At 36.2% G+C, this 25,716-nt stretch overlaps 1 protein-coding gene across 2 annotated transcripts in view; it reads right to left on the reverse strand.

Moving 5' to 3' along the window:
* LRRC7 (leucine rich repeat containing 7) overlaps positions 1-25,716 on the reverse strand; it is a 371,481-nt gene that overhangs the window by 117,561 nt on the left and 228,204 nt on the right. For both annotated transcript variants that reach the window (XM_057744562.1, XM_057744552.1), the window contains exons 8-9: positions 7,370-7,444; positions 1,150-1,294 (exon numbers count right to left, since the gene is read on the reverse strand). In XM_057744562.1, coding sequence (XP_057600545.1) covers positions 1,150-1,294; positions 7,370-7,444 — 220 coding nt within the window. The remainder of the gene's footprint in view (positions 1-1,149; positions 1,295-7,369; positions 7,445-25,716) is intronic.

The following is a 25,716-nucleotide window of genomic DNA, read 5'->3' on the forward strand; positions in this document are numbered from 1 at the left end:
AACCATTATATTTCCCTACCTTCTACATTAAATAGTATTTTCTAAGCTTATCTGATCATAAGTTCATCCAAGATATTTAATAAGAATACAGAAGAGAGGGCTTATATACTTATTGAATGAGAATTTTCACAGAAAGAGCCTGGAAATGTGGAAGTGTTTAATAAAGCCCTCAGATAAGTCATATGGTGGAGTAAGTTGGAGAAACACTGTTATAAGAATATACAATTATGTAAATCAAAAAGTCATCAAATCTACAAAGAAAGAAAAGCCAGCTGTTCTGTTAAAACTAATATTCTCTATTAGTCTGAAAACGGTGAAAATGGAAGCAATAAAATATTGAAGAAAAATTTGGGAAAATGATTGTTCTAGGTTCCCTTCAATCAGGCTACCTAGGTTGTGACTCAATGTTCAGAAGCATTAATAAGTTCCAGAACATATGAAACATCTAATTCAAAGTGTTAAAAATTACATTCCAAAGTTAAGTAGTTTGATGGTTACTCTATTAGCTGTGTCCTCTCATAAATAATAATAGCAAGATATCTATACAAAAGTTTTACTCATTATTTAAATTAGATTCTTTCGTTATTTTACTCGATAAAAATTTATGACAAATGAATTGAGTGGTTAACATATACTAACAGACAAAATATCTGGCCTCATGAATCTTAACAGCATGTAAAAGATGAGAGGTCTTTTCTGAATAGAACTATGAAGATATTTTATATTTATTGTGTTACTCCTAGATTATAGTGATGTTATAATAATATTAAAAATAGAATATAGCAATGTTGTGGGTAGAGCTACTGTAATTTTATAGTAATAAAAGGAGATATACATGGTTATCAAAGTTCTTAAATCTAAGATATATACTCCTTATAATAACATTTTACAACTTAGCATATCTAAAATTATTTAAAATATATTTAGTAGGATCATTTTAGTAGGAGAGTCTTCTTGAATTTGACAACTAGAGCTGCCATTTCATTTTAAGATATTGGTAAAATATTTTATCATCTTGAATAATGATCATGCTAATTTATTAGCATCATGCTAATAGTATATACTCTATATTTGCAAACAAACTATACTGCCCAAAAAGAAAACAGTATATTTGACACACACATTCATGATGAAATATTATGTTCTCACCTATAGAGTCAGGCAACTGTTGCAACATATTGGATGACAATAAGAGGTCCTCCAGGGCTTCACATCCAGAAATGTCCATGTCAACCGTTTCTATTCTGTTTTTTGACATATCCAGGTATACCAACATCTTTAACTTCCCTATAGACTTGATGACATTGCATAAACTCAGGGTTAGTTGAGAAACTTTCAGGAAATATTTTAAAGTTGTAAAAACCACAATATTGTAAAATTAATTTTAAAAGCAAATGCAACAATAAGTGTTGGAGAGAATGTGGAGAAACTGTAACCCTCATACATTTCTAGGAGGAATGTAAAATTATACAGCCACTATGGAAAACAGTTTGGACATTCCTCAAAATATTAAACACAGAGTTTCCATATGACCCAGAAATCCCTAAATACATACTCGAATGAAATATACGCCCACACAGAAACACAAACATTCAAAGCAGTATTATTCACAACAGTCAAAAAGTGGAAACAACCCAAATGTCCACCAATTGATGAATAGATAAACAAAAGTGGTATATCCATAAGCTGGAATATTATTTAGCAATAAAAAGCAATAAAGTACCGATACGTGCTGCAAAATGGATGAACCTTGAAACATATGCACTGAAGGATGCCAGTCACAAAAGACCACCTATTGTATGATTCCATTTATATGAATTGTCCAGAACAGGCAAATCTATGGAGACAGGAAGTAGATTAAGATTGCTAGAGGTTGGGAGGTCAGGAGGAAGGGAGTTACTGCTAATGGCTTCAGGCTTTCTTTCCGCAGCAGCAGTAATGGAAATGTTCTAAGGTTAAATTGTGGTTCAATTAGATGCCTGTTCAATTATGTGAGTATTCAAAAAAGCATTGACCTATATACTTTAAATGGGTGAATTTTATAATATGTGCATATATCTCACAGCAGAGATAATGTTAAAAGATAGCAACAATAATCTCAAAGTTGTCACAGAATTAGATAAATGTAAAAGGAGAGAGAAAGAAAGAAAGAAAAAGAAAGAAAGAAAGGAAGGAAGGAAGAAAAGGAAGGAAGGAAGGGAAAGGAAGAAAGAAAAGGAAGGAAGGAAGGAAGGAAGGAAGGAAAAGAAAGGAAGAAAGTTGCCACCCAAACAACATATGGGGACCTGCTGATTCTTAAAATCTCAAACGCATAAGAAAGGTATTAAATTGTGATTTGGACTTTATCCTACTAAACAGAATCAATGTTTTGTTCATTCAACAGTTCTTTTTGAGGATTTACTATGCACCAGGGCTTTTGTTACATACTGCAGAACAATCACGAATACAAGTCAGCTATGTATGGGAAGAGACTTATGATACAGATAAAGTCTTTAAGGTGCTCATAGCAGTGAAGGAAACTGTCAAATAAACAAATAACGATAATAGCCTATGCTATGTGCAATTAAAACAAGTGTGTAGAGAGTGCCATAGCAGCACAGGGCTACAAACTGCCTGGGAGACACTGCTTGTCAAGGAAAGGAGAACCTGTACCTGGAAGAGAGAATAGCACAGAGAAGTATGAGAAAGCACGGTGTGTTTAAGAAAGAGTGGGAAATTCAACATCACTGAATATAGTGATGAAGTTAAGCATTATAAAAAGCCAGCTGTTAAACGGCCTTACATGTCGTGTGAGGATTATGTAAACCCTATCTAATAGGCAAGGAGAGCTATTCAAGGCTTTTAAGATGGTGAATGACAATCAGATTTGTGTTCTGAAATAACTTCAGGAAAATGTGAAGGGAAGATTCATGACTAGAGTTAAAGTTGATCTAAAAGGGTTAGAAGGATCTGGAAACTGTTTAGCTGAGAAGAAGAAAAGGACCTGAGTTAAGGCAGCAGAAGTGAGGATGAAGAGGGGATGGCTTGAGAAAGAGTGGAATAATTGGATTAATAACTGATTACTGAGGACAGGTGCAGAATCAAGTTATATGCTGGGCAAGGAGTGAACAGTGATTGTTTAGTTTAGACATGAACTGTGGAATTAGAGCAAGATGAAATTCTTCATTTCCCTTTTAAGAGCATGTTTTGCAAATAAATATCCCACACATATCTGTGTTTAATGATTTATCTGTTTGTTGGTCTACCTGTACACAGTTTACTATATTGTCTCTACTTATTTGACAGAGTATATATAAACCGATAAATATTACATAAACAAATTTATTACACAAGCACACACTTGGCACTGTGCTAAGTACTTTGCACATATTACTTGATATAATACTTTATATGCTTGCTGCTCAGAATGTGTTTCACACACCAGCAGCACTGGCACAACCTGGGAGCTTGTCAGAAATGTGGAATCCAGACCCACTCCAGACCTAGCGAATCAGAATCTGCACTTGGACACACATTAAACCTTAGAGGTTAAGTAACGTCACACATTGGGTTCCCTGAGAAGGGGAGACAAAGAGACATTTATGAGAGAGATTCCTGGGATTAATACCGGTGGAAAGAAAGAGGGAAGGAAGGAAGCAGAACTGGGCAGATGAAGTTGGACTGTGATGAAGTTTCGAGGAATTCCTCAGCTGACCCTTCAAGTAGTAATGAAGCTGGGATTGCCCTGCAGTTGTTTCGAGTAGGGGTGAAGGGGCCAGGCCTTCAGACTCTTGCATTGATTGATCACAGGATGGAGGTCTCCTGGAATGGGGTGTAACCCTGCGTGAGAAAGTTCTCTTCACCTGAGGCAACTCCTGAAGAGGGTGGAGCAAGCAGCATTCCCAGAGATGGGGGAGGAGAGTAGCTTCTTCACTCCCGGAGGAGGATGCGTGATGGGATCTACTGCAAGTAACGGTCCAAAGTTGCCCCATAAGTAAGGGGTGGAGCTAAAATTCAAACTCACCTTTATCGGATTACAGACTACAAAGCCTACTGACTGCATTAGCACTTCTTGACTGACTCCCTAATTAACGCAGCTCGTGTCTCTAGCCCTGCCCCTTCAGCTCTCCATGTGGGCAACGTGCGAACGCAGTCTTGGAGTAGGTGAATAGTTCCTAGCTGCTAGGCTAGGAACCGAGTAGTACTCTGGGTGGGCCAGGCCAGAGATCTGAGTTTCTCCTCATGCCTAGAAATATGTCACTTGGAAAAATACTGTCACTCTACTTATAGCTTTCCACCCCAAGGAACTGTTATGTTACTTTAGCTCATCTCTGCTGATAAGCACAGAAAGAATGATATATGTGATTATATGTGTATGTGCATGTGTATTTCTTTTTTGTTCCTTTATTATGAGAAAATTTCTTTTCTCTTTGAAGCTCCCTGAATTGCTATCTCCAGCACAACTCAACATTTTGGTGTGAAGTTTCTACACATCTTTTTTTAAAGGCAAAATAATAATTTGGTGTTTATTTTTGTCTTTCTAAACCCACACTTTCAAACACCTTATAAAGGCAATAGTAGCCTAGAGTGATAAAGGCCTTTGAGGCCCAATGTCTTGGAGTTCTTGAGGATATTGAATGTTGCTCCAACATCTCTTTGGACATAGAGGGGCCTACAGATGAGCAGTGGATAACAAATAAAAAAAGTGGAAGCCATCACAAGCAAAAGAAGATATTGGAGTTTGCTGTTCAGTCATATTTTGATTGATTCATCTTAGAGTGAAGGTTGCAGGACAGAGCTGTATAGAAAACTAATTTTCAATCATTATGTATTTGCTCCTCTGATTCATGAAAAACAGAGTGGAAAAATGATACGCTTCCAAAAGTATTTAAAAAGTATATTAGTATTTTGGTACATGAACTAAAAACAAAATGAATTTGCTTTTTTCCCTGTGTCTTATGATGCTAAATATTTAGGGTTAATCATTCTGTGAAACTGACAGACATGGGCTGAAGACTGCACTCAAGTTTAGCCTTTCAAAGTCAAACATTTCTAGGTAATTGCATAACAACTGACTGCCAGCACTGGACATTCAGAAAACCATGCCTCTTTAAAGCAGAGGGGTGTGGGGTAATCCCACAAGGAGTATCACAAAGTATGGAATACAAGTGTACTAACTAAATTAAGAAATCCACTTAAACCTGACAGTATATAAGAAAAATCTACTTTTGAAACAGACAAATTAGGCAGCACTATCTGTTTTACAGAAGATTTAATCACTACCTTTCCATTTCAATAATACACTTACTAAGGAATTCGAGGTCTGAATTGATTTCCAAGGTTGGATTTTGGGAATGAAGCAACTGTGAAAAGTAGGAAGAGCCTAATTCTCATGTATACCTTTTATTGATTCTATAACAATAGAATTTTGCAGCGTCCTAGTCAAGAGCCTCTGGAGCTGTCTGAATTACAGTTCCACCATTTACTGGCTGTGTGACCTTGGCCCAGTTATCTACACCTGTTTCAGTTTTCTCCTCTATAAAATGGGGTTGGTAATAAATCTGCTTCACAGGGTTGCTATGAGAATTTGGTGAGTCATTTGTAAAACACCTAGATAGTGCCTAGCCCACGATAAATGCTATGTGTTTTTTTTTTTAACATTAATTAATTAATTAATTTATTGGCTGTGTTGGGTCTTTGTTGCTGTGTGCGGGCTTTCTTTAGTCGTTGTGAGTGGGGCTACTCTTCGTTGTGGTGCACGGGCTCCTCATTGCTGTGGCTTCTCTTGTTGCAGAGCGCGGACTCTAGGTGCGTGGGCTTCAGTAGTTGTGGCATATGGGCTCAATAGTTGTGGTTCATGGGCTCTAAAGCACAGGCTCAATAGTTGTGGTGCATGGGCTTAGTTGTTCCATGGCATGTGGGATCTTCCTGGAGCAGGGATCGAACCTGTGTCCCCTGCATTGGCAGGCAGATTCTTAACCACTGCACCACCTAGGAAGCCCCTATGTAAGTGTTTTTGAATAAATACCTTGAAGAAGCAGGTATAAACTTTTCCAACTAGAAATATGTTTGGATTCATCAATCTCTGCATAGGGAGTTGACCAGTATCTTACTTGTGTTGCCCCAGGGTTTGTACATACCTTGAATACAGCACAAATCAGACTCTGCTATATGCAGTGGAACACAGATTTGTCTCTCATGTTATATGTGAGCCCCTCAAACAAATATATTCAAGGTCATTGAATATATTACTTTTGTAACCTTGACATTAGCATAGTTTCTAGTTCATAGAGTTATGTTTGTAAATGGTTTCTAAATAAATCAATAAATAGAAAACACACATGCTTTTCTGTTTTGCATCTGTGATGACAGCAGAAATATATTCTTTTGGTGAGAGGAGAAAGTAGTTTTTCCCTAATCTTTTGTCAGATTTTCTTCTTTATGTGGTCCCATGGTTGTTCAAAAAGAGAATAAGCTTCCTGTTCTTGTTGCTTTTGCGATCATTTTAAGAAATTTTTAATGTCAGTTCAAACAAGGAATAAGTTTGGCTTTGGGAGCACACACTTAAATCTCAGTGGCTGAAGAATTATTACGCATCCAGCTGCCCTGGCTACTTAGCCCAATGCAAGAATTTAGAGTTGACATTCACCACTGAGAGCCTTGTGGTTGTTGGTGGTGGTGGTAGTGGTGGGGAGGCAGGTGTGTGTGTGTGTGTACATGCTTATATTCGAACACGTGTTATGAGTGGCAAGAAGCAGTGTTTTATGGAAAGCCATTCTTTCACTGGGAAGAAGTGAATAGTCACACTCAATGAGTTGACTGGCAAACCTACTATTCAGGAGGTATGACTGGATTGTCTGTTAGTTGAGAAAAAATTTTGACTCTAGTTTAACTTTCTATTTTTAACACTATGCTCCTTACCCTTTTCAAAAACTCAGATATGTTCTATTGGAAATCACCTGAACTGAGAGAGAGATTTTTATTTTGTGGAAAAGCTCTGACAATGTGAGCAGAAACCATTATCTAGTTACCTACAAGAAGAAAGTTGATTTCTTAGTAAAACTAAGACTTGGTATAACATATAACATTTTTTTCATATAATGATATGAATTTGTCAGATTTTGAAAAATAATAAATGCAGAAAGAGATGAAAAATACACTCCTAAGAAAACATGAAAAATCTTTCCTACATTTTACACATCTATAACACTCATAAAAGATATAGGAAGTATTAAAAAACAAATTAGTAAAAAACACTTGATGACAACACTCCTAGATAAAGTTTAACTTTGACCTGAAAACACTGAGATTTAAGATGTTAGGTTACTCATTACGGTTACAATATACAACATAGATACTAGACAACGTGGCATAATAAAAACTTACATACCCCAGGTAGCACTTGCAACGCATTATTATCCATCCACAGCTCCCTTAAATTTTGTATTTGATCCAGAACTTCAGGCTGGGAGAGAAGCAGGGAGAAAAGAAAGAGGAGAAGGAAACTAAATAAGCCTTTTCTTATCCCAATATAAGATGTAATTTCTTGGATCTGCAACTTTGGTTTGGAAATCTATTGTTAATCCTCTAAGAAATTCCAAGTTTAACAGACCTCTTCCAGCAAAACAGATAGTTCCTGAGGTAGCCAACCTAGAATTGATGTGGAAATAATCAGAATAACCATAATAAAAGTTAAAATCTATTACTCTCCTTTAATACCCTACAATTATCCTCTGTAGTATTTATTATAGTCTACTCTGTCTTCTTCACTAGAGTATAAGCTTTTGAAGGGCAGAGTAATGTTTGGTTTTTAAGCACTGTATCCTCATATCCTTATTGTTTGCCACGGTACTTGGTAAATAGTAGGTTTTTATCATATGTGCCTATTTACGCCATACATACAAACTCCCACCACCCCCGGCATTACATCACTGTGATGTCATAATAGTACAAGACCCACTCGTTCTGATCTTTTCATTTATTCAATAAATAATTATTTGTTGACTAGGGAGGATGCCTACTATGTGAAACACACAAAGCAGGATCCACAGTTTTTCAAACCCAGTTCCTGCCTTGAAGTAGCTGATGATCTAATTTGAGATACAAATGCATATAAATAACTAAACACAAAGCATTATATGGGAGAAAAGAACAATGTAGAGAAGTTCAGAGGAAGAAGAGAGAGAATATGATCTAGGTGTAACATATAGTGTGTAATGAAACACTTTAATTCCCTACCTAGAAGCTGTCTCTAAACTCTATCTCCTGGGCAACAGACTGTATAGAAAGGATAGAAGTTGCTATTGCTGCCAGCATCATTTCTTGATTTATGATGACCTCTTGCTGATTTCTTTCCAGAAATTATCCCACGTGCCATAGGGCAACTAAACCTGTGCACCACAACTACTGACCTCGCACCTCTCAACTAGAGAGCCTGCATGCCATAACTACAGAGCCCACACGACCTGGAGCCTGTGTGCCACAACTAAAGAAAAGAAAATCCGCATGCCACAACTAGAGAGAAGCCCATGTGCCACAGTGAAGAGCCTACATCCTCAACCAAGATCCCGTGTGCCACAACTAAGACCGGACACAGCCAAAAATAAACTAAAAAAAATGTATATATTAAAAAAAAATAAAACAGACTAAGTAGCAGAAAATGAAGCTAACAAAAGAGGGTGGGGTCTGTCAAGGCCTCATGTTTTGTCAGGGAGATGGAACTTTACCTTATGGTCACAAAGCATCACTAAAAGCTTTTTAACAAAAAGAGATTTTGGCAGATCAGTGTTTTATATGTATTACTCTATTCCCGTGGAAAAAGGAATAGAAGAAACCAGAAAAGCTTATAATAAAAGAGGTGATGAAGAATGAAGAAAAGTTGGATTCAGGAAACATTAAGGAGATGCATGTCCCCCAGTTTCCCAGTATTTAGTAAGTACCACCAGTGGAGATGCAGAATTTGGAGGCTGGAGCAGATTTATGGAAGAGAATGAATTCAGTTTTGATAATGATTAGCTTTAGGTTCCTGTGAGACACAGGTGGAACTGTCCAGAAATCAGTTGGCTATTAAAATCTGAAGATTAAGGAATAGGTCTGAGCTGAGGATGTACAATTTAGGCATTTTGTGGAAATAGAAACCCATGTGGATGAGCTCCCTACAGGGAATGTGAAGGGACTCAGAGGTGCAGGTGACTGAGGAAGAAACCCTGTGGAACACTAACATCTGAGAGTTGAAAACAGGAAGTGTTGCTGGCAAAGTCCCATAACAATTCCCAAGAAATAAAAATAGGATCTGGTTAATGATGTCTAACCTTTTTTTCCTTTGTGCTTCGTGTAGTTTCACTTGCTTGTAGAGTGCTGAGTACAAAGGCCTTGTCCCTAGCACTTCAGACCAGAGTTCCTGGCGCGAAACAGCTGTGCCTGGTCCCTCAGCTCTAGGCCGTGTGCAGAAGTGCTGTGCACGATACCGAAGTCCAAGATGGAGACGGCAGTTGTGTGCAGAGAGGCTGCACCGGCACTGCGAGCGGGAGTGAGTGCCGGGAGCAGCACAGCTGTGCCGGACCCAGGAGAACGCTGCCCCTACCCTGCTGAGGAGACCCCTGTAAAGAAGCCCAGCCCACAGCCTATCGGGGAGACCTTGTGCTCTAGTGCACGAGCTCGCACCTCTCCATTCTCTGATCAAAGAATAACGCTTTCCTTTGCTTCGAAATTGAACTCAGTCTCTTTCTATTGGCACAAGCAACACCAAGCAGAAGGACCCTTGTTGGGGCCCGACTCGAAAGGATCAGTAACAGAAGGGCAAACTACAGAAGAAGCAAGGAGGAATGGAGTCCAGAAGAGTAAAGGGTTATTAAAGTCCAATGAACAGAACTGTGTTAAGAATAAAGAAGTGAACAAGACTACCATGCACTGGAGAGGTGTTCAGAAAAATAAGAGATGAAGATGTCCACTCAGTTTTGGAAATAGTAGTATGCTGGTAACCTTACTGATAGCCATTTCATGTGATAACTGTATTATAGTGGGTTGAAGATAAATGAGCTAAATAAATGGGGACAACATAGGTAGAATATTCTTGGTAAAGTTTGGATGAGAGGAGAGGAGAGAAGAGAGGGACTAGGAAGAAACTGAGGGAGCTGGGGATAAAGAAAGCTAATAGGAGGATAGTAGCAAAGAGGAACAGATTAAGGACAGACAAAATGGTATAAAATTCATGGAGTAAATTCCAAGAGGTGAGAAAAGAGATGGGATTGATAGCACAAAAATAGGGTCTGCCCTTGAACAGAAGCGATACACGTCATTTATTGAGACCCAAGGGAAGGTGGTAAGGATGATGTGGTTGTAGATGGGCATGGTAGGGGAAGGCTAGAAACTGAAAGAGAGCATGTCTGAAGGTCTCAAATTCTCTTAATGAAGTAAGGAGCAAGGTCATCTGTTGAGCTGGCAGGGCAGGAATTTTGTATACAAAGAGCACTAGGGGAGAATGGTTCATCCTGGAATAGTTGGAGGAGAATTAAAGAGGAAATTAGGGAGACTCAAAAGAGCTCTATCAATAACTGTTTTAACCTTTGGGGGCGCCAGGTGGGAGACTGACCGTCCAGGGAAAAAACAGAAGAAACAAGAGATTTCAGGTTTCCGTGAGGTCAAAGAGGAATGTAGTAGGAGTAACAGGTTGAGGAAATATAAGGATAAAAAGTTAGCATGAGACAGCAGAAGTTCGGAGTTGGAGATTTCTGAAGTAGTTCCAGGCAACAACAAAACTCAAGCTGTAACCCTGGGTAGTATGAACTGCTGGTGCGTGTGGGCAGGGAACCATGCTGTGGGAACATGAGGCCTTGTACGATCTCTGAGAATTTGGGTACACTTTGGCAGACTGTATAATTTGCTCCCTTGGCTGTGTCACACACAGTGGCAGATAAACCTGATCAATTATACCTCCAAAATATCTTTACCTGGATTCTATGGTGGACCCTAGGCATCTAAGACAGCTAGGAGAGGAATTACTGGTGCTAACCTATATTTCTACTTTATTTCAAAAGTTCTCATTTCATTTATTCAATAACATAATAAGGTAATGATAGTCATACTTCACAGGTTAAGAATCTGATCATCATTCTCTGGGGAAAGTGAGAATAATTTGATGAGGGTTGCATAACTGCAGCTGGGATTATTACTCTGGTCTCCTGGCTCCAAAGATGACATCCTGTTACAGCTGAAAACTGAAATTCTGAAATAATGAAGAATGCTGGTGATCACAAATGCCCAATAAAGAAACTAAAGGCATATGCTGGATTTCTAAAAAAAGATAATATTTTTATTGCAGGATGTTATCATAAAATGTGTCACGGAGTAAATTTCAGCAACTTTCTAATAAAAGCAGACACAAAATATATTTAGCAGATCAATACCTAACCTTGCTGAAACAACATGAGGATGCAATGACATCTCATGATCAATAGACAATTTTAAAGTGGGTCTTGGAACTAAACTAAATGGCTTACACCCAACCTAACACATAAATTGCCTTTTTTTCATACCACTTAATTTCATTCTCAAAGTCAATTGTTTCCATTAAAAATGAGTGAATTAAATCAAGAATGGGGCATATTCAATGCTGATGAAGGTGCTGTGAGCTGGGCACTCACATAAATTGCTTTGGTGATTATAAATTCATTTGGTCTTTTAGGAAAACATTTTCAGGTATGTATATCACGTCTTAAAAGTGTTCACATTTGCTTTGGGGTAACTATCTTACTGAAATCATCTGAAATAGATAAAAATCTTATTGCAGAAAAATTTCATTGTAGAATAATTAATAATAAAAAGTTGGTCATGCTTTAAATAAACAACAGAGTAAGGAAAGAGATAACTAAATTATGGTAAAATCATATGCTGGTATGAAATGAATTATCTATATTTTTATGTAGGATATACCTTCCAAATAATATTGAATGAAAAAGCAAGTGTAGAAAATTCATATAGCCCAAATCAATTAACATACATTTAAAAAAGTTATATATTTATGAATACATATACATACAGTAAAAATAGGAATATATACAATAGATGCACACCAAATTAAAAGTAGTAATTTTCCTGGGATTGGAGTAGGACTAGGAGGGAGAGTGCAGAAGATTTCTACTTGATCTACAGTGTTTTATTTCTTTCCCCAAAAATCTAACTCAAATACAAAAAATAATTAACATTCGTTCCTTTTGGTTGGCAGGTGTTTAATATATTACTTCAACATTTTTAAAATATTTGTTTTCATTTTTTAAAACATTAGAAAAATATGATGGAATGATTGATTAATTTTTTCTTCATTTGCATTTTTCTGTATTTTCCAAATTTCCTATAGTAGATAGGCATTAATTTAATAAAAAACTGGAGAACATTTCAGTGTCTCATCTTACATTTACACTTACTTAAACCACTGTAGAATTATCTTTGAAGTGATCTTAATTTTATTAGTTGAAATGAGCTATGAAAGTGGTTACATCAGTTGCAACATAAATAGAACATATATTTTCCATGACTACAATGAATTCCAATAACTCCTGTCATGTATATGCAGTTTTATTCTGTTTTTTTGATTTCACTATATGTGTTACTTTTATTCCACTAATTTGAATAATAGAGTTTGACTATATTTATTTATTTATTTATTTATTTATTTTTTTAAGGTTTTTTTATTTTTTTATTTTTTTATTTTTTGGGGGGTACACCAGGTTCAATCAACTGTTTTCATACACACATCCCCATATTCCCTCCCCTCCCCGACGCCCCCCCCCACGAGTCCCCCCCACCCTCCCTGCCCCAGTCCTCCAAGGCATCCTCCATCCTCGAGCTGGACCCCCCCTGCCATACAACAACTTCCCACCGACCATTCCACAGTCGGCAGTACATAAATGTCTGTGCCACTCCCTCGCCTCCTCCCAGCCCCCCCCTCACCCCCCGCCCCCCCCCACACCCCGAGCTCTCCAGTCCATTCTCTGTATCTGCTTCCTTGTTCTTGTCACTGAGTTCATCAGTACCATTTTTAGATTCCGTATATGTGAGTTAGCATACAATATTTGTCCTTCTCTTTCTGACTTACTTCACTATTGACTATATTTATTTATACACTTATTAAATTTTTTCTTCCAGTGAGGTTAAGAGAAATGTTCACTGAAAAACATAACATCTGACATTTATCTAATTTTGTCAAAATTAAACTAGGAAACTTTAAGATTTAAAAAGAGAACTTTACATTTGAAATGTCTTAAAGTTGTTGAGATTATCTGGCAGATACTGTAATAAAGAAAATTGTTATTCCCAGAAACTGCAGAACTGGAAGGCAACAGTATGGAACCTGTTTCAAAATGCTGATAAATACGTGAGAAAGTGATTTCTCAAATCAATAAACATAAAATACCCAATGAAAACTTAAAAAAGTATATTCTCTAATCAAAGTGACCCAGTTATGATATTTCATTGAGATGTTTCAGTTATTACATTTTTTCTAAATTTTGAGATCAATACTTCAATGTACTACTTTATTCTTTTTTGCTTTTACCATTTTTTTTGATAACTTTAGAGTTTGCAATTTGCCAAGGAAGCATGACTACATTTTAAGAAACTTTTCCTCATTTTCCTTCAACCTTTTATTTAACAATACACTTAGCTTATTACCAGCTGTGTGGCTTTCACAACTGGGAAATCTTTTATTTATGAATTCCATGGTGCACTGTTGAAACTCTTTCTGAAACACAAAATTGAATAACTAAAACTGTTCAGCTCTTGATGTTCTCTTAATTGTTCTGTCCTACATGCCTTCAGACTGTTTGACTTCTTCAGTTAATTTCTTTGGAGATAAAAAGGTTACCTCCATAGGGTCTGGGCCTATTTCCAGTTTACATTAGCTTCATGTTTCTCAATTTTATTTCAGATGTCACTCCTACTAAAATGTTCATAAATTTTAAAGCTTTTGTTTTGGTTTAATTACTACAGTTAGGCAACATGTAGGAAAATGTTTTTATATTTTAGAAATTATTGAATAAATAAATAGGCATTTTTAATAGCAATAATAAAATGCATTGCTGAGAGACAGATTTATAATTAATAAAACATTTTCAGACATAAACTATTAGGAATATTTTAACATATATATGAGTGTAATACATTCCACTTAAATACTCAGATGAATATATTGATGGCATACAGGAAGTAATCCACAGAGGACATGATGTTGAGAGGAAGAGACAATCCACTAAATGACTGAATTAGTATCCAAAATAATCTGAAAATATTGGAAGGCTCATTAATTTTCATTTGTTTATAAATACATTCATTTAATCAAGAAATACTATCTACCCAATATAAAGGTCTCTGGGAATATAATTCAGGTTGTGACAGGGCTGTCCCTACATCTTTTCTGTCAATGTCCTCTTCTATATGCAACACAGGTGGTCTGGTCCCCTCTAGGTGCCTAAGCTTTAAGTGTCTTCAACAAACTAGAGTTTTATTCAGAATATCTGGAAACCATACCATAGGAAAAATGATTAAAATGCCTCAAACTGTTGGGCTGAAGAACAGAAGATGTAGATGTCAAAGATCTTTGAGTATCTGAGGGTTGTTGTAAGGAAGAGGGATTGGGTTTGTTCTCTCTTCATCCCTAGTTCAGAACTAGAGTCAATGAGGAAAGTTACAGGAAAGTGGATACGAGTAAGCATTACAGAGGAGTGACTTTTTCCCAATTAGATCTTTCTAAAATGAAATAGTCTAATTTCCTTTAGGAGGTAGTGACTCTTCTCTCAAAGGAACACATAGTTCCCTAAGAAGATATAAAAAAAAAGAACAAAACAATGACAACAACAAAAGCTAATTTCTATTGGTCACTTGTGACAGTAAAGCACTTTTCAAAATGCTTTTACATGGATTATTTTCCTTGAATCTTCACAACTATTATTGGACAAGTGGGTACTATTATTGGACAGTCAGTAAGAAGAATGATTAAGAACATGGTTTCAGGAGCCAGACTGAGTCCAGATCCAGGCTTTGTCACTTACCTGCTGTCAAATGTTGGCTCAGGTTCCTCTTCTGTAACAGGTAGATGACAGTAGTACTCCCCGCATAGGGGGATAATGAGCATAATTGTGTTACAACGTTTAAAGTACTTAGAACAGTGTTTAAGTGTCAGCGCTCCATGCTCAGCGAGTGTTAGCTATTATCCCCATTTTATGGACAAAGACATTTAGGCATAAGAAGCAAATTACTGTGCCCAGAACTATATGGCTAATATACACGGAAGGCATGATCTTGAAGTTTTGTGAGATATGATGAGTAAGGTTCTAAAGGTGATGAGTATTCTGGGGAGAAGTTATGGTTCACATCTAGCATGATGCTACTTGGGCAGGTGGCCTTAGAATAAGTGTGCCAAAGGGGATGAGATACTAAAGACAGACTTTAATTTATTTAATAATTTTACTCAGTTAATATTTATTAAGAATCTATTATGTACCAGGCACTAGAGAAAAAGTAGTAAACAAAACAACTAAGCCCTCATGGAGATTACATTCTGGTATTTCATGTTTCCTAAGTTGGGTCCTACAAAATGTTAACAGTTGGACAAGGGAAGCAATTCTGGTTCATGATTTTCAATTTAAGGTACTACCCTCTACCTAGATTGCAAATTTTGATGACCTTGCCTCAATCTAAATTTAGGAGTGAAAACTGTATAACAAATACATTGTCTCATAATTCAAACGGGTGTTCTTGCCTTCTTTCTCCAAAAAACTACAACTGCTTCCTTTCTCCACCCTCTATCTACACTGTAGCCAGTAGGCCATTTCATTATGTCCACTCTTGCTTGAAACAGTTTTTCCATTACCCAAAGAATACAAGGCCCACATACCTTGAACATATCAGGCAAAATGACTCTCATCTGACCCTTGTTTACTTCTCAGCCTTTTCTTTCACAGTACCCTCAGTTAAACGTGAGCCTCAAGGAAAACCCAGCTGTTTGCTCTTTTCAAAGGCATCAAGCTTTATTTTGCAATCTGGTCTTTGCAAATGTTCTCAAAGCCTGATCCCTGACTGGGTTAGGAATCCTTCCTTCTGTGTTGGTGCCCCTACTGTAGCACTTTGCAAATTACACTGTAAGATCTTTGAAGCGGGGAATTGAATCTTGTTCACCTCCGTATCTCCAATTCCTTCCATGGTAATTTGTGCATGCTAGAGCTTCAAAATTTCCATCTGAACTGAACAAAACAATCTGTATTCATAATCAATCTTTTCCTCTACACTATCTCAGTAACTCACTCCCAAGGTCCTATGTAAACTTTGTCATCACAAGTATCTATATCTCCCTTTTGAAGTCTCAATTGCAAATATACCACTGGCTGTCCATAACCTCCTATACTTCCAGTTCACTTACTCCAGTACCCTAGAACTCCCTAGCAGCAGTTATTGATATGATGTATCACTGATTTGCTAAATTTACCTTTATTTGTCTATCTTTCTTTCCTTACCATGCTGAGATTCATGATAAACGTTCCATCATTATAAAGAGTTTCTCTCAAACATCACTCGGCAAATCTGTTCTCTTTCCTTTTGTCACATTTACCTAGAACTTAATGTTTGTTGAATCCAACTTTTCCCCTTTTCTGCTACAGCACCAAGATTAGTTGGAGAAAATCACACTTTGACTGGTTTTACTTTAAATTCATGACAAGTACCTGAAATGTGGACTGAATACTGACAGATGACCCTATTACTTTTCCCTGAGAAGTTACTTTTCAACTCTCTGACACTATTTTATAGTTCTTCAATCTTGTATCCTCCTCTTACCCCCGCTCATAACTTAGCCTATTATTCTCTGAAACAAATGAACAAGCAAACATGCAATCTGAGGTGGATTTATTCCAAAGGTAGTGAAGTTTAAATTTCAGGCCTCCCACAGGCATGGTTAGAAAAATTTGCAGAGAAATATACTTTAAAATCAATTAGTTAAGATTCCTGTTGTTTGCTACATAGACTTTCCCTCCAACATACTTCCTTGGGTATCATGCGGCACAATTGGAATTGGGTTTAGTTGAAGTTGCGTTGGGGATATATTAGTTTGGGTTTAGTGCAATATGTTTATGTGTTTTATAGTCACTTCTGGAGTTTTCTTTCACTAAGCACCTCCGGCCCTTCCAAATGTGTATCCCCTTTTGTCCGTTTGAGTTCTGGATCACATCTCTTCCATCTTTCCTTGTCTTTGCAGGGATCCAGGCCGGGAGTAATCTTTTTTCCAACACATATCTACCTCTGTCTCTATAGGTCACCTCCAGCAGTGTTCAAAAATGCTTTAGTTTGTCTCATCATTTAAAAAAAAATACTATTTTCATTGTCTCTATAGTCTCTTCCAGCTACTTTTCCGTTTGTCTGCTCTTCTTCATAGGGACACTTTAGGAAAAGTTTGGCCACTATTTACCTTTGCTTTCTTATCTCCCGTTTACCCTTCAGGCCACTCTGATGTGTCACGGAAAATGGCTCTTGTGCAATTTTAGGGCTGGGGTCCCTAAAATACAGCTACATAATTCAGACTTTTTACTCGGCTGCTAAATTCAGACAATAAAGGATAAGTAGCAAATCAGGGAAAAAAACAATATTAAACATAAAAATGAAAAACTTCTATTAAGGACCAATTGATTAAAGAAAATTTTATAGTTGTAAGTATTTTCAGGATACAGAAATAATTTGCAGTTGCCAGCGCAATTTTAAATTCTAGAATTTTTAGGGGATACATGGATGTTCATTAGGGCAAATTATAATTATGGTAAACTATATAATTTCTATGTTATACCTATTTTCTCTATCTGTTATTAATGTTTGAAATGTTGAAAATACAGACATATACTTTTAGATACACCATATTCTATAATTTACACATTCCTATGAGCCAATTTATGAAAATATCTAAAATTGTTTTATTTCCTTGGTATCAGATAAATATTTTTTCCAATATAGTTATTTTACTAAATGCAGAACAAACCTGAGTCACTATTTTATTTTACTAAATGCAGAACAAACCTGAGTCACTATTTTTTTATTTACCACTGTTAGTCAACACCCACCCCCCGTCCCACCCAATGTGGATTAATGTACAGTAGCAGTGAGAAATATTTTTAGTGAAACTGCTAAGATGTACATAAGAATCTATGTATCTCATTAGTTTTAATATTTTTCATAGATACTAGGAAATTCTTTTTTTTTTAAATATTTATTTATTTGGCTGCATTGGGTCTTAGGTGATGCATGGGGATCTTCATTGCAGCATGCAGGATCTTTTTGTTGCAGCGTGCAGGCTTCTCTAGTTGCCAGGTGTGGGCTTCTTTCTTGTTGTGGCATGTGGGCTTAGCTGCCCCATGGCATGTGGGATCTTAGCTCCCCAACCAGGGATCGAACCCATGTCCCCTGCATTGGAAGGTGGATTCTTAACCACTGGGCCACCAGGGAAGTCCCAGAAAATTCTTTTTATATTTATTACTACTCAATGATGACATTATTGGATTTTATTTATTTAATACAGTGAAAGTTAGTTTATCTGGCAAACTAGTAACCTGAAATCTCTTTAAACTGTTAGTTGCACACACATTATTGTGAGCTTCTGGAGCAGGGCTTACATCTCTGAATCCCTAACACTTAGCAGTGCACTTGTTGCAAAAACACCAGCAATGATCCTTGAAGGTCCTAAAGATGTACTGCAGAACTGATGTGCCTTCTGAATCATAAAAGACTACTTCTATTCAAAGCAATTTCAATGTAAATCAGAATTTAAGTTATCTGAAAATAAGTAATTAATATCTGGTATATAAGATAATTAGTTTTCTATTAAACTATATAACGCCCAGTTACTTGAACAGAAAATAACAGAGAAATTATGTTGCTAGTCTGTTAGACAGTAAGAAATGCATCAAATAAGGAACTGGATCGTGAAGCGTGCATGCATATCTTTTCTGCCTGAAATCCAGTAAATGATAAGGCAGATCATTATGCTTTATATCAGTAGAAGTGAGAACCTATTTTAAAAATTGTAAATCTTTCCACGTGAAGACTCTTCTGTTAAGTGTTTGAGCAAGAGTTGGCTCATTAGAGGTAGGTAAGAACAGAGTCAAGACAAGACCCATTCATATTTGGGTTCCAAAGTCATCCGGTTTTCAATTTGTAGCAATTAGGAAATCTAAAAATAAGTCATCACCATTATATCCCTACCACTTAGCTTTATGCTTAATAAATATTTGTTAACTGAAAAAAGAAAAAAAATGGTATTATCTATCAGTAGAAGCTTTTAACCTTGCTGTGCTTTAGTTTTCCCATTAGAGAAGTGGAAACCCTTATATCAATACTTATCCTACTTTACTTCACTGCATAATAATGGCATTTACATCAATAAAATCTTGTGTGTTACACACCATGAGCTTTTAAACTGTATTTTGAGAAATATAAATACTTTTAAACATTATTAGAACTCCATGGGTTATTTTAAATAGAATTTGAGTTATTAATTGGGCATATTTTAATTATTCCTTAACATATTATAGTTTATTTTACTTATTACTCCTGAATACATTGTCCTCTAAATTTACAATATATTCTAACACTTACTGTTCACTTATACATTTATTCTCAATTAAGGATCAGATCAGAACACAAATAATATACATATTGCTGCAATATTTACTATATTTGTTTTACTATAGCTCACATAAAACAATATGAACCAGTAAAGAAAATTTATATCATTCTACAACATCTATCTCCAAACCTGTTTAGTCTAATACTTATTATCTTAATAATAATAATAAACAACTAAATCTAGCAACTTATAATATTACTCAGTATTAGTATTAAAACTTGGAATATTTATTTGTAAATATTCTAACTGGCCACTTCTGAATATTTAACAAGTACTCACCAAGCACCAACCTCATGTTCTCTGTTATGGGATATAGGTGCATGTGTACATGGGGAAGGGAAAACTCAAGAGGATTATGATACGATTTTACCATTTCATTGTTTCCACATGTGCTTTAAAACACTTTAAACGTCTTGACTTTATTTTCTTCTGCACAAATTCTATCATGTAAACTACACCAATAAATTATGTATTTTTTAATAGTTTCATACAACAATTGAATGATCTGTTTGCCAGGGCATATTAATCTGTCAATAGAGCTCTACATCAGTACCCCCAAATTACTCTTAAGATATCATGCTGATTCCTTAACCCCCATCTGAGGGCTAACTGCTGCTATGTAATTTAGTAAAGTCATAATATTTGTTGGTGCAATCTACAAGGCTCAAGGTTATGTAATTTGAAATTACAGTCTCGACTGTTCTGCTCGTCGCTATAAAAAATTTGGTACATTCTATCAGACAAATTTTTCTTTTATGTTGCAAGTGAGCCATGTGTTTTGAGGTTATAACTCAAATCAATTTGTACTGTATCAACTTTAAATGAGAAATTTCCTTACCTATATAATCCTGGTGAGTATTTATAATTCTGGAACTCCCTGAGTTGTCTCCCACTGACACCATACCTAGCTTTCCACCCTCACCTTTGTGACTCCCTCTCAGTCTATATTGCAGTCACTCATCATGCTCCTTTCTACTACCCCTTCTGCCCAATGTGCTTTTCCTCCTTTTCTTTGCTTGGTTAATTTCCACTCATCCTTTCCACTCACTCATTTCAGTTCAAGATCACTCCTTGAAGAAAGTCTTTGTATGGCCAAACTCCATTAGATGAATCGCAACACTTGTCATGGCTGGAATTTTACATTTCTGAATGCACTTGATTAATATTTGCTATCCTCATTAGACTATCAACTCCACCAGGGCAGGGACTATCTCTGTTTTCACTTTATTTTGGATACTGGGAATCTGACAGAGTGATCAGTAAATGTCTTCATCCAACAGATTTTACTGACCACTTAACATGCATCAAGCACTGTGCTTAGTGTGGGGGATATGACAGAGAATAAAACAAAGTCATAGAGCTACATTCATTCATCCTGGAATGAATGAACGAATGAACAACCTGTTAGTACTAATTTTTCTATATCAACCTCTCTTCCACGTAAAAATGAACCTTTAAATTTGTGTCAAGCACATGGTGCTTTACCATTAACATTTTGTGTACAGTGCTTTGCAAGTAGTAGACTGCTAATAACCATTTGCCAACTTGATGAATAAACTCATGTCCCACTGGATTAATTACAGTTGTATAGGTTAATGCTGGCTATGTCACCGGAACAAAGGAATATATTCTAACCCCAAATTTAGTATTCTTTTTGTAACAAGTTATTATTTTCTTCATATGTGAACAGAATAATTTAAAAAATTTTTTCTTATCATTATTGTGGTTATTTAATGTTCAAATTCATATTAGCAAGTCAATAAGGAATATTGCTAAAATGAGAATTCTTACAAACATGATGTGAAAAAAAGTTTCCCAGGCTTCAGCTTGTAACATATGCTATGGTCTATTTTTTTCTTTTTCATATGGAGTTGTGAACAGATGCTTGGGCAGGTTAATTCTGTACTAAATCTTGTACTTCTGCATGTGCCATGGAGGTGGATGCTCGCCAAGTCAGCACTGTAGCTCCCTTGTTGGTCATTAATCACATCAAAACCACTTATTTTGGCTATTATTAAATTAAAATGAAAATGAGAATTCTGCTAACAAAGGCTTATTTTTTACAGCAGGGAGGCAGCCTCATCTCTCATTCCCCTGCCACGAGAACCTTTGCTCCTGTCGCACTAATCTAATAACCAACCCTCAGCATGCTTTGTGTTTCCTCATCTCTATCTATTCTTGTGATCACATCAATCTCCTGGCCAGGCTGCTCCCACCCCTCCCCACCCATCCAAAACCAATTCATTCTTCATGGCCCAGCAACTCCTGTACCTTAGGGAAAGCTAAAATTGTATCAGTCATCCCATTAACATATATCACTTCCACAGTGTTTGAGCTTCTATGTTCAAACAGCTGGGCCATATACTTAGGGAAAATACAAAGATTAGGTAGTCACATGTCTTTCCCTTATGATGTTATAGTTTAAGAGAGAAAAAAAGTCAGCATTCATTCAACAAATACTTAACTGGTGACCATTTTAAAATTTGCTGTGGATAAGAATCATCTGCAGAGTTTAATAAAACGTAGATTCTTGGGCTCCACGTGAAACCCACTGAATCAGAATTTCTGACAGTGTGACCCAGAAGTCAAAAATATTAACAAGTGTTGATGGTAAATTAAGCGTGCTTTTCTAACATACAGTGTTTCGTCAGAGGGGTTACTAAGAAGAATGCACAGGTTTTCTGTCCTTAAGGAGCTTACATCCTACTTAGGGCAGATGGTCAATCACAATGCAAATCAAATATTCTGTAATTATTACATTAAAAATAGAACAGGCTTGTGAGACAGTTTCAGGGACCATAGGGGATGGAAAGAATCAATAGTCCTAGATGCACTGAAACTACAAGTTAGCCTTGTTGGGTTTTGAAGGATTCAAATCCCTTTAAGGACAATATTCACCCAGCAGTAGAGGTGGTAGAAGGAAAGGTTGTGCTCTGGGATCATGCATGTCCATGGATAGGGACAACTATGACATAAGAAAGAAATGGGTGCAGTGGAGATCTCCCTAGGGAGGCATTTATAGGAGGGAAAGAACATTTCTGGCTAATAACATCAGGAAATTTTTGAGCTGGTGTTGCATTGGAGCAGGGTCTTGAAGAAGGGTAAGATTTACAAACTATAATATAGACATGAGCATGAAGGAATGCAAGGATATTCCAGAAGGAAGAATCAATAAAAGCAAGGACACAGAAGCAGGGAAGCAAGCTGCATGCAGGGAGAATAGCAAGCAGTTTAATTTGGCTTAGAAAAGGGTATAAGAAGGATAATTTTCTTGTAGTTGTGGATTTAGGGAAACACTTTATGAAGGTAAACCGGACCAGATCTTAGGGAACCTTGAGTACTAGACCTCAGAGTAGCATTTATTCCTTGGACAATTATGTGACACTTAATATATATCACTTTTTATACGTTGTCTCCTCAACAAGCTTATATTTTCCTTGAAGGCAGGGGCATGTTTCATGTTTCCTCTGAAATCCCTCACAATGTCTAGCACACTGCAGGAATTCAAAAAATTTCTCTCGACTGATTAAGAGAGATTGTTTTTGTTCTCAGAAGGAGAGCTTTCATAGCATACAAGAGGACCATGCACCACTGGGGTTTTCTTCACTCTGTTGGCACCATGTTAAGCATAGGAGAAGACTGTCACTGTTGACAATCACAGAGGTCATGCTGTGTGTATGTGGAGGTGTCTAAAAATGAATAATGCAATTTTAGCCCATTGGGAGCTTTACTACAGATGCATGCTTCTTTTTCATTTTCTGCACATTTACTAAAAATATTTTCTTAAATTTGTATTTGTCTTATTAACATAATATAAAAATGTGCACCTGGAATGGAAATAAATAGTAACAACCACCCTGTTTTAATATTTAAAAAGTAATGACTGATTGTTGTATTTTATTTGGGCCACAAATGTAAGGAAGAGACCTTTTATACTGTTTTGTTCTGTTGGGTTTTGTTTTGTTTTTTAGAGTGAAAGAACTGGCTCTCAAATTCTTCATGGATCGTGCGACTATTGAAGAGGGTTGTGAGATGTTACCTCAGGAAAAGTCATGATCACTAATCTACCATCGTAACAAATACATATGTCTAAGACATTCAATGAATACATCCAGACAAAAAGTAAATATTTACTGAAGACCTACTACTTGTTTGAAAATGGTCAAGGTTCTGGGATGTGCTGGTGAACAGGGGAACAAATTCCCTGATTTTGTGAAACTAAAATTCTAATAAGATCTAGTAGTTTGGTTCAATTGTTCCAATAACAACATTAGCAATAGCAATAATAATTAGTTATATTGTACAATATTTTAAAGTTTGTAAAACTTTTTCTTACTTGTTGTGTTATTTTTTTCACAATTCTCTTCTGATTTTCCATACAGTTTGCTTCTATTCTTATCCATTTCCATAGGGTCTACTATAACAGTGATTCTCAATTCTCTATTGCTAGCTCAGACACATTTACTAAATTCCAGATCTATACTTCTAACTATCTTTTAGACATTTTCACCTATGTGTTCCAAAGGTGATTCAAACTCAATTCGTTCAGAACTTCCGTCTTTCCGTATTCAATGTCCTTCTCTTCAATGTTCCTCTTATTTCAGTTAATAACAACATTACCCACCAAATCACCCCAATTACAACTACAAACAGCAGATTTGATTCTTTCTTCCTTTTATCCACCCTCCCTCTTCTGCCAGTTCTTTATTTCTTGAATCCATGGATTTTTTTTTCTTCATTTCTTCTGTCTTCATGTCTTAGTTCTGGCTGTATAATTTGTTTCTTAAATGATTATAGTAATTTTCACTTATCACTGTTTTTAATCTGTTCTTATTAGAGTTATAGCTCCTATGACAATTTCTGACACATAGTAGGCTATAAATAAAAAAATTGTTGATTTAGTGACTAATTCATCCCTTAGATCAGGGTAAAATTTAAAATGTAGACGAACATATTATTCTCCTACTTAAAAATTTTCAGGCAGTCATTCATGAGATAAATACCAAGTTCTTAGCATGACATTCAAAGACTAGTGCTCTTACTTCAGTTCATTTTTATAATCTTTCCTCCTTTTATCCTACAAAAGTTTCTGTATACCAACCATATCTAACCACTTAAAGCTCTCAAAGCCTACTCTTCTGTTTCATCCATCCATAGCTTCCATGAGCTGTTCTCTCTCCCCTACTTACCTTTTAAGTCTTTCCTTACCTTGAACCTCCTTGTTTTTACTTCTGAAAGTCACTCTGCTGTTCTCCTGTTTTTTCCTATCTATGCATCTACCTTTTATCTCTTAATTGTGGCACTATCATGTGCATTTCTCTTATTAGGCATGAATTACTGAAAGGTAAAATTTATATTTTATTCATCTTTGTATCCTCAGTGGCTTGCAGAGTACCTGCATAAACACAGTAGAAATGTATGGTGAATGAACAAACAGCAAAGTGATTCAGATGTCAAAATGGGTTTTTCTCCCATCTTTCCCCAAGTTCCACTGAAGCAAAAAAACAAAAACAAAACTAAAAACAAATAAAAGGGAAAAAATTCTGCTGCTAGTAAACAGGAAATGGTAAAACTGAGAAGCCAGAAACTGGAGAATTTTGTAGAAGATACAAAGTAGATTCAATTATATTAAAAAATTCAATGCCAATCACCTGTGACTTAATACAAACCAAAAGGAGTTCCTCTGGGAAGTCAGAATTGCTCAGTTTCTCTAACGAGTTCCAAAAGTTTGTGTAAATTAGTACTGGTTTTGAGAGGGAAAACTTGCAGCTTCTATTAAAATAATATATGCATAGCTAGTGATCCCGCATTTCTGCCTCTAAGAAGCCATTTTTTGCAAACATTTGCATTTGTATGTGAAAAGTTGGTCACTGCATCATTAAAACAGAAAAGTATTGGAAACAGCATACATATCCATCAATAGGTTACAGATTAAATAGATAATGTGACATCCATTGTAGGAAACCACATATAACTTTTAGAAAAGCATAAAAGATGTACAATGCCCATGATACATTCTTAAGTGGAAAAAAAATGCATTTGCATGTGCACATTTGTGAATGCACAGGGAAAAAATGGGA

The sequence above is a fragment of the Hippopotamus amphibius genome, chromosome 1, assembly GCF_030028045.1.
Source record: "Hippopotamus amphibius kiboko isolate mHipAmp2 chromosome 1, mHipAmp2.hap2, whole genome shotgun sequence".
In the NCBI taxonomy this organism is placed as follows: Eukaryota; Metazoa; Chordata; class Mammalia; order Artiodactyla; family Hippopotamidae; genus Hippopotamus; species Hippopotamus amphibius.